General features: G+C 33.8%; 1 protein-coding gene across 1 annotated transcript; it reads right to left on the reverse strand.

Moving 5' to 3' along the window:
• Positions 1–217: 217 nt before the first annotated feature.
• LOC123552364 (uncharacterized) lies at positions 218–17,038 on the reverse strand. The gene is made up of 2 exons (XM_045341980.2): positions 16,882–17,038; positions 218–1,283 (listed from the first exon to the last, which is right to left on the reverse strand). Exons 1-2 carry the CDS (start codon positions 16,940–16,942, stop codon positions 781–783), a joined length of 564 nt encoding a protein of 187 aa, XP_045197915.2. The 5' UTR covers positions 16,943–17,038; the 3' UTR covers positions 218–780.
• Between the last annotated feature and the right edge of the window lie 1,808 nt (positions 17,039–18,846).

The following is an 18,846-nucleotide window of genomic DNA, read 5'->3' on the forward strand; positions in this document are numbered from 1 at the left end:
TTAGGTACGGATCGATACGGATTACTACGTTTCTAACCGTAGCTAAACGTAGCTATCCGCGCCGTATGTGTGACTGTGGTATAAAGCGGTTTGGGGAGACTTGCACTTTTTTTCAAATGCACTCTGTAGTTAAACACTGGCAAAGCAAATGGAAATTTAGTATTTTAAATCAAAAACGTTCATAAATATGGATACAGGATAAATTGAAAGAACAAAAAACATTTTGCTAATATTTATTTGGTACATAATCCCGTATATTATCCATATTTTTCACCTAAAAATTAATTGTTTGGATACGTATAATCAGAATGTATTGTTGGTAAACAATAGGGGTAATATACTTCGGGGAAAATATATATAGCTGACAGCTTAGAACTACATTTATAGCTGCTTGAAAAAAGAGCGAAAACAAACAAGACAGGTATTAGGCAAACAAATGTAAATACTAGACAAGCAGTTTTAAACTGTATGTTATTCTACTATGGATGGACCGTCTTTGAGAGTAGATAATTCTGTATGATCAATGTTAAAACATGTGCATATTAATTAGAACTTTGTGCTAACAAGATTGTTAAGTTGGCCTTTCTTGTAAGTAGAATGAAAATGTTGATGATAACCATATAAAGTTCAAATTATGTTAACTTTTTACTGACCATGTTGCATAATGCGTTTCTACCGCTTGGATTTATTAACATTTTGTTTAAAGCTGATTGTAAATATTTATTGAAAAATAAGCATGATTTCTTGTTTCAAATATCAGTTTAAACGATTACACTTCTGTTATTTGCATTCCGTAACTTGACATTGTCCATTGACAAGCGGTGATCCGTCTTTGCAATATTTTCGATCTTCGGCTGAAAGTTCAATGCCTTGCTTGCCATGAGGAACGCAGATACAACATCCGGATGCATAGTATCCTTCTTTGCATTTAGGGTAGCAAAGAGCGCCGTTTCTTTCCTCGTCACTATGACATCGGTATCTTTGGAACAATGTCACTTTGATACCGACATCAGTTTTCCGACAGGTGCAGCCGTCGTCATGGTATCCGGATTTGCAATTGCCACAGCATCCCCAAATAGTACAACAACAACCTTTGCCATATATGTGTGCATCACTCCAGCAACTTGTGCCGTCGTCCCTTAGTCCCGGAGGACAAGGCGCTTTGTCTGGAACCCGTCCTGCCCCTCTTCCATAGGAGCCTCGCCAGCAGTTGGTACCATCATCATTTGTATCTTTAGGGCACGGCTTTATATCTGGTGGTCTGTATCTAACAGTGCACTCACCTGTTTAAAAAGTGTAAAATAAGTATATCAAAACGATAGCTTAAATGCACATTCTTCAAGGCAATGACCTCCAGATTGTGGCTAAAAAGACATTTTTTTTTAAATTGAACTTTAGTCATATTATGAACAACAAAACATGAGTGTTTCATAATTATCTTTAAAATGCCAAATCAAGATAAAAAGAAGCATGGCCGAGTCGGAAATTGAACACGGGTCGCCGCTGCAATTAAACTATTCTACGTTCTTGACCAATACACCACAGAGGAATACGTACTTAATGTTCGTGAAATATAAGCTTTTATAATTAAGACGCCCGTCCCCTTAGCTTGATAGCGAAAGCGCAGATCTACGAACCTCGGGATCGTGAGTTCCGATCCTCGGGCGGGGCGTATGTTCTCCGTGACTATTTAATAAAAGACATTGTGTATGACATCATTTCGTCCTCCACTTCAGATTCATGTGGGGAAATGGGAAATTACTTGTGAAGAACAGGTTTGTACTGATAAAGGTTAGGTTAATTGCCCGCTGTTACAAAACTGAAATACTGTTGAAAAACGGCGTTAAACCCAAAACAAACGAAAAAATTATAATTAAGACAGTATACCTCCGATACCCCGTTACAAACGCTTTTCAATTCTGAATGAAAAAATTAGTCTCATGTGTTTTCATAACATATAATATATCAGTTAATAAGTTTCAAAGCCTTCTTAAAAAAAGAACAAAAAACAACAACAAAAAAAAAAAAAAAAAAAAAAAAAAAAAACAACAACAACAACAACAAAACAAAACAACAACAACAAAACAACAACGTATGAATAGTCATATCTTTGACATTTCAAGCTTCATTGATGACAATGATTTTTCGATCAATGTTGCTATACATTTCAACTCTGGTGATCATTTTTAGATGACTTATTTATATTGTTAAAAACAACATAGACCGTTTGTGTAAAGAGTCATTTTGGATCCAAAAAGTTGAAAACTTTATATCCACGCGGCTTAAATTCAAAGGTTGTTTTCAATTGAAACTAACATCATGTGTTTCTAGATACTAAACACGCTTTCGTTGCTCCCTATTATTCTTTTTTTATATATTTTTTTTGTTGTCATATGATCTGGAGGTCTGTGCCTTTAATTTGGTGAAATACTCAGCAGGTCTATATCAAATGTATACCTAGCATTAAAGACTGCAATAAAATGAATGGAAAATTTATCGCCCCGGGTATAATCTCAATTTAATTGACTGGAAATAAAAAACTTTTTAAATTTGAGATCTGCTATACTGATAAAACTTTATACAGTAAAGATAATTTTTTTTTACATTCTTATTATCAAAGTATTTACAAAAAAATATCATGGTTCTATTGCATTGATTAATTGCACATTCTAACACGATCCGCAGCAGTTGCTATATAAACATATAGCGTAATCGCCTATACATGAATCTACGATATTTAAATATAGCTCTTCCATTCCACCCTACGACTGTAACACGACTGTGAGATTCTACTCTGCTTCTGTTATATACCGACTAAATATTCGACTTTTCAGTGCTATGTAGTAGTAATAAAAAGTACATCAAAGTTTCTGAAACAAACAATTTCTAACTGATGAATTTATTTGTTTGTATATTTACCGTAAGAAAATGTTTCAGCCCGGTAAGTTTCAACTTCAACACCAGTGCATCTATGTCTGGTCGTGTGCGTAGTTTACAATTTATGCATTGTAGGCACCACAAATGTCAACTAGATTCTACTTTGACAGTAAATAAATTATAACTCATGTTCAAATCTTCCAGACTCAAGTGTTTACGTGTTTATATGCCGCAATGTTCTGGCGAGTATGTTTCAGTGTCATTATGTAGGTGACGTGCAATATTTTTAGAAACTGCATATATAAACTTTGAATGAAGTATTTACTTCTGATTTCTATACGCAACGCTTTCCATTCGTGGGGAGGTTTTTATGTATAGGTTAATATATGGGAGAGCGGTGCCTTTGAGTGATAATGGCCCTGGCAAGGTGATAATAGCCCGAGGGCTTTAGCCCGAGGACTATTATCTTCTTCCAGGGCCATTATCACTCAAGGGCATCGCTCTCCCATGTATTTACCTGTTTATTACATGTTTACCTATAATATAGTAAGAAATGTTTTTTTTGTGTCATTTTTATGGGTACTTGCATCTTCTGGCACAATAAATTTCAGCTTTTTAGTTTCTATATTATTTGTATAAGAGTCTATTTACTGTATAAAAGTAAATTCCTGGATAGTTGTACTTTCTTGCTTATTGCATAATTTATGGATAAAAATACGTATTTCACGAAGAATACACGATGTTACGCTCAAGATGATAAAATAAAACGGAAATATTGCTGTTTTACCTCCATGAAACGCCATGACGTCATTTCTGTTTACGGACGTTAATTTCCAGCGCTAATAAAACAGCTTATTACATGAGTACCTATAAATAGTAACAAATTTGTGCTGAAATTTCTCCAATTATCGCATTGCGTCATGCATTATCACATTATCATAATAAGCCCCGGGGCCATTATCGATAATGGCCCTGGCGTTAGCGCGGGAAATTAACGTCCGTAAACAGAAATGACGTCATGGCGAGTGATTTAATATTCGCATCCGAACGACTGCCCATATTTTATTAACTGATAAAATTATAGTGTAAGTAAATGTTATAGACGTCGCTGTACACACTGTTTAAATATTAATGAAGATAATTCATTTTCTAGTTCCACCAATTCATCTTGTTATAATGTTAGACATGATCTGTCATGCAATTCAACTGATGTTATTTACTTAATAACATGTAATAAATGTTTTAAACAGTATGTTGGACAAACGCACAAGCAATGTTCACAAAGAATGAATAGTCATAGATTTGATATCAATCATTATCCAGAAACTACTACTAATGTTTCTGAACATTTTAATTCTCAAGGACATACTATCCAGGATTTCTCTTTTATGCCCATTGATAAAGTAACTAATCCTTGGAAAAGGCTTTTAAAAGAGACTTCCTGGATGTACCGTTTGGGCACTGTGTCTCCACAAGGAATGAATTCAAAAATTCTGTATTAATGCCTTTCTGAAATACTTGTTATATATGTATATTTTATTACTTGTATGTATTCCATAATCAGTTTTTACTGGTGCCATTCCTTAATCATTGCACTTATACTGCATTTTTTCACCAGTTTTTATGTATCATACTATGATCCTGTTTATGATTTTTACGACAAACTCTTTGTTCAATTTTGACGTTGTCGTCATCGACGTCGTTTGACGTTGACGTCACTTCCTTTGTTATGTTTATTTTGAACCCTGAAGAAGGCTGATGTAGCCGAAACGTTGGTTAAAAATAAAGTGACTTGTTTTTAAAAAGTTTTTGTAGTTTTGACTACTTTTAATACTTATATTCTGAATCAACCAGTAGTCATTGGCATCATTTAATGATCCTGCAAAATGAGTAACGAGGAAACAGAAGAATATTACACAAAGAAAATTGAAAAAATGGCGGACTTTCAAATGAGAAAGGCAACACATTTACACTTTCTAGAAAGTTGTATAGCAGATGGAGTTGTACCTAATGGCTTAAAACTAAAGTTACAAGTGCAAGTTGGTGAAAATAAACGTTTGCAAAAATCGGTTGATAATATTCTATGGAAAACATCAATGGAAATTACAAGAATGGTGACCGAGGAGCATTATCTACAACTTCAAGAATCCAAACCAAAGATGGCAGAGTTAGAAGAAAAACTCAAAGCAAAAGTGAAAGATGAAGGTAAACTTAACATTATTTCACAAGACATATTCTGTAAAACTGAAACAAAGAAGAATCAAATCATACAGAAACAAAACAAGAAATTAGAGAAACTTAAAGATTCTAGAGACTGTTTTATTGTTGAGGAAAGCAGTAAGCGCCCAAGCACTTCCGTAAGAGATGGAAAACGTAAACATTTACAGAAGAATAAGATTAACAGTGCAGAAATGAAACCTAGATCAAAAGAAAATATGCAACAAAATCAACAATCAAAAAAGTTTCAAAAAACTTCCAGAACAACAGAAAGTCTAAAACAAAATGGAGACAAACTCAAAGAAAAACAGGCAAAAAAGATAAACCTTGCTCCTACTAATGTTTCAAAAAACGAGACATCCCCAGGCAACCAAAAGATTATGTATTCGGAGGCCGTCAAAATGGGGAAACAGAAACAACAGAACAAACAGCAACAACAACAAAATCAACTGACAGAAACTTTGCAACAGCTGACGAAAGTTCTTCTAAAACTTCAAAGAACAGAAGATTCATTAGAATTACTAACAAACGGAAATGGAGACAACAAAAGAAAATTCAGAAGGAAATCGAAAGGGGTAAGAAAACAGTAATTAACTTTTCGAACAGAAAATTAACCGGCACAGAATATAGACTGCTAGGTAAAGGTTTAAAATATTGTCTGAAACCAAAACATCATAATGTTATTCAGCTGAAGCAAGATGTTTTTGAATTCACAAGAAAATTACGCCTTAAAGAATACTTTGCCTCTTTTACTGACTCTGAAATTATAAATAACTCTGCAGATAATAACTTTAATAAGAGAGATAATTCTAAATCTACTTTTATACCCCAGTCTGGTAGAGATTCAACCCTTGATTTTTATATAGAGGCAGTTACTAATGAAATTTTACTTAGTGACAAAAAGTACAAATACAGATCAAATTTATCAAAAGAAGAACAAGAAGCGTTAAAACATCTGAGTCAAGATGAAACGATTGTCGTGAAGAAAGCAGACAAAGGTTCCAGTGTTGTTATAATGAACAGAAAGGATTATATTTCCGAGGCTTACAGACAGCTAGAAAACAACAAATATTATAAGAGACTTGATGAAAACCCCCAGGAAGTGTTCAGTAAAGACATACATGATAGTCTTAACAATTTAGAAAATATTAGAGAATCAACTTTAGAAAATCTATACCCCTCAAACGTAGACAGAGTCCCACAATTTTATATATTACCTAAAATTCATAAAACGTTTGACCCAGATTTACCCCTAGGTTACCCAGGGAGACCTATTATTTCAGGTTGTGGAGCTTTAACTGAAAATATGTCTGCATATGTTGATACAATCTTGAAACCATACATGGAATCTTTACCTTCCTATGTAAAAGACACTACAGATTTCATCAAAAAGTTACAAAACCTCTCTAGCATAGATAAAGATGCATATCTTGTAACACTAGATGTAACATCTTTATACAGTAATATTCCTCATGGTGAGGGCATAGATGCTTGCAAATATTTTATGGAAAATGGTAGTAGATCACAGGATTCTATTAACTCCATTTCTAAAATCATAGAATTAATACTTACAAAAAACCACTTCCAGTTCAATGAAATTAATTACATTCAAAGATTTGGAACTGCTATGGGAACAAAAATGGCTCCTTGTTTTGCCTCTCTATTTATGGGTAAACTTGAAAAAGAATTTATAGACTCCTGTGACAAGAAACCACTTATCTGGTTACGTTTTTCAGATGATATTTTTTTCATCTGGAATCATTCAGAAGAGGACTTATTAGACTTTTTTGACAGATTGAACAGTTTTCATGATACTATAAAATTTACATATTGTTACACTAAAGATACTGCAACGTTTTTAGATGTTAACATAGAAAAAGATGAAAATGGTATCCTGCACACTAGTGTTCATGAAAAAGACACTAACAGTCATCAGTATATAGAATTTTCATCATGTCACCCAGTTTCATGTAAAAAGGGTATTCCCTTTAGCCAGGCTAAGCGCTTTAGGCGTATTAATTCGGATAATATCATTTTTGACAAGGAAATGGACAAGCTCAGAGAATACTTTCAAGCACGTAACTACCCTGAATGTGTTATAAATGAGGCATTGAAGAAGGCATCTTCTCTATCAATGCAAGATGCTCTTAATTCGTGCAGTAGCAAAAACACGGATAAAGTCATTCCTTTTGTATGTACCTACAATCCATCTTTGCCCAATATTGGTAAAATAATAAACCAATATTGGAATCTTTTAAAGTATTCTCAACATGAAAGTGTTAGACAATTATATGACTATAAACCTATTGTTGCTTACAAAAGACCCAAGAATATTCAAGATGTTTTAGTTCATTTTAGGCTGAGTAAGAAAAACAAAAATTATAGTGTAAGTAAATGTTATAGACGTCGCTGTACACACTGTTTAAATATTAATGAAGATAATTCATTTTTTAGTTCCACCAATTCATCTTGTTATAATGTTAGACATGATCTGTCATGCAATTCAACTGATGTTATTTACTTAATAACATGTAATAAATGTTTTAAACAGTATGTTGGACAAACGCACAAGCAATGTTCACAAAGAATGAATAGTCATAGATTTGATATCAATCATTATCCAGAAACTACTACTAATGTTTCTGAACATTTTAATTCTCAAGGACATACTATCCAGGATTTCTCTTTTATGCCCATTGATAAAGTAACTAATCCTTGGAAAAGGCTTTTAAAAGAGACTTCCTGGATGTACCGTTTGGGCACTGTGTCTCCACAAGGAATGAATTCAAAAATTCTGTATTAATGCCTTTCTGAAATACTTGTTATATATGTATATTTTATTACTTGTATGTATTCCATAATCAGTTTTTACTGGTGCCATTCCTTAATCATTGCACTTATACTGCATTTTTTCACCAGTTTTTATGTATCATACTATGATCCTGTTTATGATTTTTACGCCAAACTCTTGGTTAGAGACCACCAATTGTTTTCCCATAGACTTACATTGTAACATTATGGCGTCTACGGCCTTCCATACATCGAAACATGTATATCTAATTACAAGTTTCTCAAGAACTATCTTAGTTCTACCAAAATATCGGACGAAAAACATATGAATAGTGATACTTTATTTGAGTAATTTTCGTGTGAATGAGATGACCCCCTGTTTACATCATTGACATGGCGGGAGAAATTCGTTTGATAAAACTTTTTTTCAATACACATAAAATGTAGCAAATTTTGTCAAAATGTATAATAAAATACTGTAAATGCAGTGGAAAAATATCAATTTTGAAAAAATAATCACTTCCTGGGTTTGTTTACATGACTGACCAATCAGAACGCACAGACGTTACCTTATTCCCAGGTATACACTTACCTCATTCCCAGTAAGTTCCCTGTACTTTTTTGAATTGGTGGTCTCTGACCTATAGATGAATGTTTCGTATCAAGTTTTCCAATTTTACAGTGATATTGTGAAACATGATCCAATACCAAATGTCTTACAAAGTTTCATCAAGAAATGTTCAGTTTCAAGAAAGATATGGACAGTTTACTGAGGTCACCCCCTGTCGATTTATTTATCCAGACTCAGACCCTGTCGTCGTCAGATTGCATTTTTTTCGTGAAAATTTCAGCTATCTGCAATTGATTTGACTTGGAAGTTGAAATACGATTCATTCCGTAAAAAATAGAAATAAGGTCTAATAATTTGGATCATTCTCTAACATTACAGAGATAAAAATGATCCTTTTTGGCCCAAAAGCTCAGATAAAAATGGGCACACCTGTTAAAAAAAAGAGGCCACAATTTAAAAAAAGATCAAATTTCACGCTTATTTTTGCACGAAAACGTATTTCTACATCATTTACGACAGATTTGTGGCCATTTACATTACCTGTGATGGCTTCCGACGAAAGTCATGTTTTAGCTCTATTATAGGTTAAAGACCACCAATTGTTTTCCCATAGACTTACATTGTAACATTATGGCCTCTACGGCCTTCCATACATCGAAACATGTATATCTAATTACAAGTTTCTCAAGAACTATCTTAGTTCTACCAAAATATCGGACGAAAAAACATATGAATAGTGATACTTTATTTGAGTAATTTTCGTGTGAATGAGATGACCCCCTGTTTACATCATTGACATGGCGGGAGAAATTCGTTTGATAAAACTTTTTTTCAATACACATAAAATGTAGCAAATTTTGTCAAAATGTATAATAAAATACTGTAAATGCAGTGGAAAAATATCAATTTTGAAAAAATAATCACTTCCTGGTTTGTTTACATGACTGACCAATCAGAACGCACAGACGTTACCTTATTCCCAGGTATACACTTACCTCATTCCCAGTAAGTTCCCTGTACTTTTTTGAATTGGTGGTCTCTGACCTATAGATGAATGTTTCGTATCAAGTTTTCCAATTTTACAGTGATATTGTGAAACATGATCCAATACCAAATGTCTTACAAAGTTTCATCAAGAAATGTTCAGTTTCAAGAAAGATATGGACAGTTTACTGAGGTCACCCCCTGCGATTTATTTATCCAGACTCAGACCCTGTCGTCGTCAGATTGCATTTTTTTCGTGAAAATTTCAGCTATCTGCAATTGATTTGACTTGGAAGTTGAAATACGATTCATTCCGTAAAAAATAGAAATAAGGTCTAATAATTTGGATCATTCTCTAACATTACAGAGATAAAAATGATCCTTTTGCCCAAAAGCTCAGATAAAAATGGGCACACCTGTTAAAAAAAAAGGCCACAATTTAAAAAAAGATCAAATTTCACGCTTATTTTTGCACGAAAACGTATTTCTACATCATTTACGACAGATTTGTGGCCATTTACATTACCTGTGATGGCTTCCGACGAAAGTCATGTTTTAGCTCTATTATAGGTTAAAGACCACCAATTGTTTTCCCATAGACTTACATTGTAACATTATGGCCTCTACGGCCTTCCATACATCGAAACATGTATATCTAATTACAAGTTTCTCAAGAACTATCTTAGTTCTACCAAAATATCGGACGAAAAACATATGAATAGTGATACTTTATTTGAGTAATTTTCGTGTGAATGAGATGACCCCCTGTTTACATCATTGACATGGCGGGAGAAATTCGTTTGATAAAACTTTTTTTCAATACACATAAAATGTAGCAAATTTTGTCAAAATGTATAATAAAATACTGTAAATGCAGTGGAAAAATATCAATTTTGAAAAAATAATCACTTCCTGGGTTTGTTTACATGACTGACCAATCAGAACGCACAGACGTTACCTTATTCCCAGGTATACACTTACCTCATTCCCAGTAAGTTCCCTGTACTTTTTGAATTGGTGGTCTCTGACCTATAGATGAATGTTTCGTTCAAGTTTTCCAATTTTACAGTGATATTGTGAAACATGATCCATACCAAATGTCTTACAAGTTTCATCAGAAATGTTCAGTTTCAGAAAGATAGGACATTACTGAGGTCACCCCCTGTCGATTTATTTATCCAGACTCAGACCCGTCGTCGTCAGATTGCATTTTTTTCGTGAAAATTTCAGCTATCTGCAATTGATTTGACTTGGAAGTTGAAATACGATTCATTCGTAAAAAATAGAAATAAGGTCTAATAATTTGGATCATTCTCTAACATTACAGAGATAAAAATGATCCTTTTTGGCCCAAAAGCTCAGATAAAAATGGGCACACCTGTTAAAAAAAAGAGGCCACAATTTAAAAAAAGATCAAATTTCACGCTTATTTTTGCACGAAAACGTATTTCTACATCATTTACGACAGATTTGTGGCCATTTACATTACCTGTGATGGCTTCCGACGAAAGTCATGTTTTAGCTCTATTATAGGTTAAAGACCACCAATTGTTTTCCCATAGACTTACATTGTAACATTATGGCCTCTACGGCCTTCCATACATCGAAACATGTATATCTAATTACAAGTTTCTCAAGAACTATCTTAGTTCTACCAAAATTATCGGACGAAAAACATATGAATAGTGATACTTTATTTGAGTAATTTTCGTGTGAATGAGATGACCCCCTGTTTACATCATTGACATGGCGGGAGAAATTCGTTTGATAAAACTTTTTTCAATACACATAAAATGTAGCAAATTTTGTCAAAAATGTATAATAAAATACTGTAAATGCAGTGGAAAAATATCAATTTTGAAAAAATAATCACTTCCTGGGTTTGTTTACATGACTGACCAATCAGAACGCACAGACGTTACCTTATTCCCAGGTATACACTTACCTCATTCCCAGTAAGTTCCCTGTACTTTTTTGAATTGGTGGTCTCTGACCTATAGATGAATGTTTCGTATCAAGTTTTCCAATTTTTACAGTGATATTGTGAAACATGATCCAATACCAAATGTCTTACAAAGTTTCATCAAGAAATGTTCAGTTTCAAGAAAGATATGGACAGTTTACTGAGGTCACCCCCTGTCGATTTATTTATCCAGACTCAGACCCTGTCGTCGTCAGATTGCATTTTTTTCGTGAAAATTTCAGCTATCTGCAATTGATTTGACTTGGAAGTTGAAATACGATTCATTCCGTAAAAAATAGAAAATAAGGTCTAATAATTTGGATCATTCTCTAACATTACAGAGATAAAAAATGATCCTTTTTGGCCCAAAAGCTCAGATAAAAATGGGCACACCTGTTAAAAAAAGAGGCCACAATTTAAAAAAGATCAAATTTCACGCTTATTTTTGCACGAAAACGTATTTCTACATCATTTACGACAGATTTGTGGCCATTTACATTACCTGTGATGGCTTCCGACGAAAGTCATGTTTTAGCTCTATTATAGGTTAAAGACCACCAATTGTTTTCCCATAGACTTACATTGTAACATTATGGCCTCTACGGCCTTCCATACATCGAAACATGTATATCTAATTACAAGTTTCTCAAGAACTATCTTAGTTCTACCAAAATATCGGACGAAAAACATATGAATAGTGATACTTTATTTGAGTAATTTCGTGTGAATGAGATGACCCCCTGTTTACATCATTGACATGGCGGGAGAAATTCGTTTGATAAAACTTTTTTTCAATACACATAAAATGTAGCAAATTTGTCAAAATGTATAATAAATACTGTAAATGCAGTGGAAAAATATCAATTTTGAAAAATAATCACTTCCTGGGTTTGTTTACATGACTGACCAATCAGAACGCACAGACGTTACCTTATTCCCAGGTATACACTTACCTCATTCCCAGTAAGTTCCCTGTACTTTTTTGAATTGGTGGTCTCTGACCTATAGATGAATGTTTCGTATCAGTTTTCCAATTTTACAGTGATATTGTGAAACATGATCCAATACCAAATGTCTTACAAAGTTTCATCAAGAAATGTTCAGTTTCAAGAAAGATATGGACAGTTTACTGAGGTCACCCCCTGTCGATTTATTTATCCAGACTCAGACCCTGTCGTCGTCAGATTGCATTTTTTTCGTGAAAATTTCAGCTATCTGCAATTGATTTGACTTGGAAGTTGAAATACGATTCATTCCGTAAAAAATAGAAAAAAGGGTCTAATAATTTGGATCATTCTCTAACATTACAGAGATAAAAATGATCCTTTTTGGCCCAAAAGCTCAGATAAAAATGGGCACACCTGTTAAAAAAAGAGGCCACAATTTAAAAAAGATCAAATTTCACGCTTATTTTTGCACGAAACGTATTTCTACATCATTTACGACAGATTTGTGGCCATTTACATTACCTGTGATGGCTTCCGACGAAAGTCATGTTTTAGCTCTATTATAGGTTAAAGACCACCAATTGTTTTCCCATAGACTTACTTTTGTAACATTATGGCCTCTACGGCCTTCCATACATCGAAACATGTATATCTAATTACAAGTTTCTCAAGAACTATCTTAGTTCTACCAAAATATCGGACGAAAAAAACATTGAATAGTGATACTTTATTTGAGTAATTTTCGTGTGAATGAGATGACCCCCTGTTTACATCATTGACATGGCGGGGAGAAATTCGTTTGATAAAAACTTTTTTTCAATACACATAAAATGTAGCAAATTTTGTAAAAATGTATAATAAAATACTGTAAATGCAGTGGAAAAATATCAATTTTGAAAAAATAATCACTTCCTGGGTTTGTTTACATGACTGACCAATCAGAACGCACAGACGTTACCTTTTTCCCAGGTATACACTTACTCATTCCCATTTAAGTTCCCTGTACTTTTTGAATTGGTGGTCTCTGACCTATAGATGAATGTTTCGTATCAAGTTTTCCAATTTACAGTGATATTGTGAAACATGATCCAATACCAAATGTTTACAAAGTTTCATCAAGAAATGTTCAGTTTCAAGAAAGATATGGACAGTTTACTGAGGTCACCCCCTGTCGATTTATTTATCCAGACTCAGACCTGTCGTCGTCAGATTGCATTTTTTTCGTGAAAATTTCAGCTATCTGCAATTGATTGACTTGGAAGTTGAAATACGATTCATTCCGTAAAAAATAGAAATAAGGTCTAATAATTTGGATCATTCTCTAACATTACAGAGATAAAAATGATCCTTTTTGGCCCAAAAAGCTCAGATAAAAATGGGCACACCTGTTAAAAAAAAGAGGCCACAATTTAAAAAAAGATCAAATTTCACGCTTATTTTTGCACGAAAACGTATTTCTACATCATTTACGACAGATTTGGGGGCCATTTACATTACCTGTGATGGCTTCCGACGAAAGTCATGTTTTAGCTCTATTATAGGTTAAAGACCACCAATTGTTTTCCCATAGACTTACATTGTAACATTATGGCCTCTCGGCCTTCCATACATCGAAACATGTATATCTAATTACAAGTTTCTCAAAAAATATCTTAGTTCTACCAAAATATCGGACGAAAAACATATGAATAGTGATACTTTATTTAAGTAATTTTCGTGTGAATGAGATGACCCCCTGTTTACATCATTGACATGGCGGGAGAAATTCGTTTGATAAAACTTTTTTTCAATACACATAAAATGTAGCAAATTTTGTCAAAATGTATAATAAAATACTGTAAATGCAGTGGAAAAATATCAATTTTGAAAAAATAATCACTTCCTGGGTTTGTTTACATGACTGACCAATCAGAACGCACAGACGTTACCTTATTCCCAGGTATACACTTACCTCATTCCCAGTAAGTTCCCTGTACTTTTTTGAATTGGTGGTCTCTGACCTATATTTTGTTCAATTTTGACGTTGTCGTCATCGACGTCGTTTGACGTTGACGTCACTTCTTTTGTTATGTTTATTTTGAACCCTGAAGAAGGCTGATGTAGCCGAAACGTTGGTTAAAAATAAAGTGACTTGTTTTTAAAATGTTTTTGTAGTTTTGACTACTTTTAATACTTATATTATTACGCATCCGAACTCCAGTCCATACTGGTTTCCCAGTAGATTCCGGACCGAAATGGCTATTTTTTGCCAGTAGCTTTCAAACAAATCATAGTAGAAACATAAAATATTCACAGCAAAAAGCTAGGTTCTTCGTTAATACCATGAAGAATTCGTATTACACTTGCGTTCATAACACAAATGTAGATGAGGCCTCAAACGGGGGAATTAATACCATTAATATCTCAGTTAGTCCGAGTAGTTTTCCGGACCTTTCATTGTAGCAGCTGTACCCTTTCTGTAAAAGCAAACATTTCCGATTTCGTTATATATATTCAAAATTAAAACATAATTCTACGGCGTGACGACGATTTGAAAAGTATATTTCAAGAATTTAACAAATACTAGATTTATAATACGCTCATTACAGTTACATCTAATTACGGTTGAATGACGTTTGCAACGTCATGCTAAAATGACGAGACGTATTTAGCGGACCTGTAATATTATAAAAAAGACATTAAGAACTTTTAATGTAATTAACAGATTTTTAAAAAAAAGAAGAACAAGACCGGTCTCAAAATTGGTAGTCTAACGCCCTGACCACTCGGGCATGGACATTGCTGCTACACATTTGATTGATAGACGGTAGATCTATTGTAGGTAAATCCCTGTCTATTTTGGTTCCTATTTTTAATCGATAATTAAATGCCGTAGTAAAGTGAATAGGTCGATTTTTTCGTTGTTTTATTTTATTAATATCGTAATGTTTTTACTGTATCGTCTGTAAATGGGAGCATCAATTGACTGACGTTTACCTTCAAGGGACCTCATATTCTGCGCATGCGCACTTTAATTGGAATTCCCCTGCAGTTGACACTATATTGTGTAAACGTTACATCAAAGTAAGTTAAAACAACCGGGATATTCAATTAATAAATAAGTTCGGTAAAGCTAGGTTTTGGCAACAAAGGTCTAGATGATATGATATTGTTACCCAGATGCTTTACGGCGGCGTAAAGTCTTTACAGCACGAAATGTAAGTAAAAGGTCCGGAAAACTACTTGGGTCCGGAAACTACTTGGAAACCAGTATTTTATTAACTGATAAAATATAGGCACATATTTATTACTTCTTAATTAATACCCAAGTATACATACAAACACAGTTTACATGTTTATATACGACTCACTCACGGCAAACGATATGAAATACCACGAATCATTAGGTGTTTAGAAAGGAGCTGCTTCTTAATTTTTTTCGAGGGTGGGGGACCCTAACCTCTCATTAGAGAAGTATCAAGAAGAAAATGAAGTACGCATGAAAACAAAAGAAGAAAAAGTATTTAATTACGTTGTACACGCATTTTAATTGTTCGTCCACTGTTCAACTTTATTATACAAAATTATACTTATGCTGGAAACATTTTAGGTATCTAGAACTTTTTGCAATAATCAAAATAAGTACAAAAAACAGCATAATGGTAATATATAATATGCTGTAATATGTTGTCAGTATATTAAGGGTTAGTCATTAGGAAAAGGATGTCAGCGGCTTTTGCACTTACAACAAAAATACAGACTTTTATATGTATCCTTTTCCGTATTAGACAAAAGTAATTAAGTCTTTCACTAATGAATTTATATTTTTCCCTGAGAAATATTTTATCGTTTCATAGATTTTTTAAAAAATATCTTTCTACGTTCAAAGTAATAATACGTATGTATCAAACATGTACATCCTTTGATATTTTTATAAAGAAACAAATGGCATAAAATAAACAAACAATCTTAAAAGTGTAGCTCACAGACACCATGCTATTTAAATTTATCATTTTCAATTATTAATCATGGAAAACATCGAGCTAAGGTGTCTTTTTCAGTCAGTTTGTTTGTTTGTTTGTTTTGGGTTTAACGCCGTTTTTCAACAGTATTTCAGTCATGTAACGGCGGGCAGTTAACCTAACCAGTGTTCCTGGGTTCTGTACCAGTACAAACCTGTTCTCCGCAAGTAACTGCCAACTTCCCCACATGAATTATCAGAGGTGGAGGACTAATGATTTCAGACACAATGTCGTTTATCAAATAGTCACGGAGAACATACGCCCCGCCCGAGGATCGAACTCGCGACCCCGCGATCCATAGACCAACGCTCTTACCTACTGAGCTAAGCGGGCGGGCTCTTTTTCAGTCAGAGTCCGTAAAATGAAAATGCCATCATCTAAATACATTCAATGGACTATTTATCGACAAACCAGAAAGAGTAGTTTCTATTACGTACAGCTTTTTTCTGAATTTTGATAAAGTATTAAGACTGTTTCTACGACTTTTAAAAAGGAACAGTTTCCTATTTTGCAGAATTCAAAACTACTTACCAGTAATTTCAACAACAAGACTCGTCAGTAGCACTACCACAAATCTAGAAATATGTTCCATTTCTTCTCAACAGAGTTATTATTCTTAATAACTTTTCAGCATCTGTTTGCAACCGTTTGCGACAGTCCCGACGGCCGCCAAAGTTTATATACTATTCTATATACATGTATCCAGATAAGGAGGAGATATGCAGATTTCGAGAAAGAATTCATATTGCCATTGGAGAAAAACATTGCAACTTGCAATAATATCTGCCGACTAGAAAAAGGTCACTCCAACAAACCGACAATATCATAATATGCAAGTATGCCTTATGGGCGTTTCCGGCAGTTGTTACTGCGCAGCCTATTTTCCGTTACATAAATGGATTCTGATTTTCGCGTTAATGGAAACAAAGTGGTTTTGAACATGTTTAGTCAGTAAAGGCGAACAGGTCTGTTTCTATCAAAGTAAATGCAAATGCAACGAAAAAGAAATGTTTGTTTGCAAGTAAGACAACGGAAGGCAAAGGAAACGTAGCTTTGTATAGTTTAACCCTTAACATGCTGGGCACGATTAATTCTGCCTCTGCGACCAGTGTAGATAATGATCAGCCTGCACATCCGTGTAGTCTGATCAAGATCTGCACTGTTCGCCGTTTGGTCTGTATCTTTTTGGTAAACACCCCATTTAACTGTTAATAGTATTGTGGAAATTCAAGTATGGACAAGGTCATTATAGAAATTTAGCAGGATAAGGGTAAACCACCAATAAGTACAAGTACAATTCCTTTCCTATTCATGTTTAAGCATGTTAAATTATTTGTAAAGAACGACTTAATGCAGCCGATAGTAGAGTTACGGCTTATAGCAAAAATGAACCAAATTCGAGACATATCACAACATCGCAGAATAAAGCTTGGATACAGTATCAAATGGCAGATTTCTGCCGGCACTAAAGGCTTAATCTTACTTAACTGTTTAAATGTCTACCTTTCTGTCTGAATGCATACCTGTATGTTTCTCTGTTTGTTGTCGGTCTAATTGACCTTACGCCAGTGTTGATTGACAGGTTCCAACTGACCAATCAGATAACAGAACTGATAAGCCTTGTTGTTAGCCGCCATTTTGTCCGTCAAACTTAGTGCCGGACTCGCCAGTCAAAGAATATAAATTCCACCGAAAAATTGTCCAAAATGGTAAAAAGGTGACGTTACGACACCTTTACATCATACACAGGGAAGAGAGTGTAATACTAGAGCGCTTCCCTTTTCCAAATCCACTCTCAGACCTCGAATATTGTCAACGATGTATCAGACTCTATGGACGTCCTCAAGAATAGTTGATCTTAGACTTATAAGAGTGTTTAAAAGCAAAGCAATTCGACTAAGCACTCATTGTGTTATAACGTTTTAATTATTTCATTTAAATCAGTGTAAAATTCTATGAAAATTAACTTTCTTATTTAACAAAAGTGCCTAGTATTCTTTATTCAATAGTAAAAATATTCCATCAGTTACCAAAGTAACTGGTATGTACTGATAAGACACAAGTATTTGATGTTCTATATTATTTGAATGGTAACGTGTAAATATTATGCCTTAATGTACCGGAAACATGATTTATGCATTTTTTAAGGTTTACATCAATCTCCCACTGGTGTATGTTAAGTCATACCTGGGTGATAATACAACAAATAATAAACATGATAAAAAACTATATGTCTTGAAATATGAGTATGTACTATATCATCGCCTTGGACTATATCTTATTTATTTATCATTTACACGTTTTAATTCTAATAAGAGAACTTTCTTTACTTATACTTAAAGGTGGTCAATCACATTTAAACAACATTTAATGACATTTTTTACTTTTTGTATATTCTGGTAGAGAATTATTTAAGGAACAAAAGACCGATTACATAGAGTTAGATTCCTATTTGAAATGTATATTTTATTATTTTTATAAAATTTTGTAATTACT

The sequence above is a fragment of the Mercenaria mercenaria genome, chromosome 4 (assembly GCF_021730395.1).
Source record: "Mercenaria mercenaria strain notata chromosome 4, MADL_Memer_1, whole genome shotgun sequence".
NCBI lineage: Eukaryota > Metazoa > Mollusca > Bivalvia > Venerida > Veneridae > Mercenaria > Mercenaria mercenaria.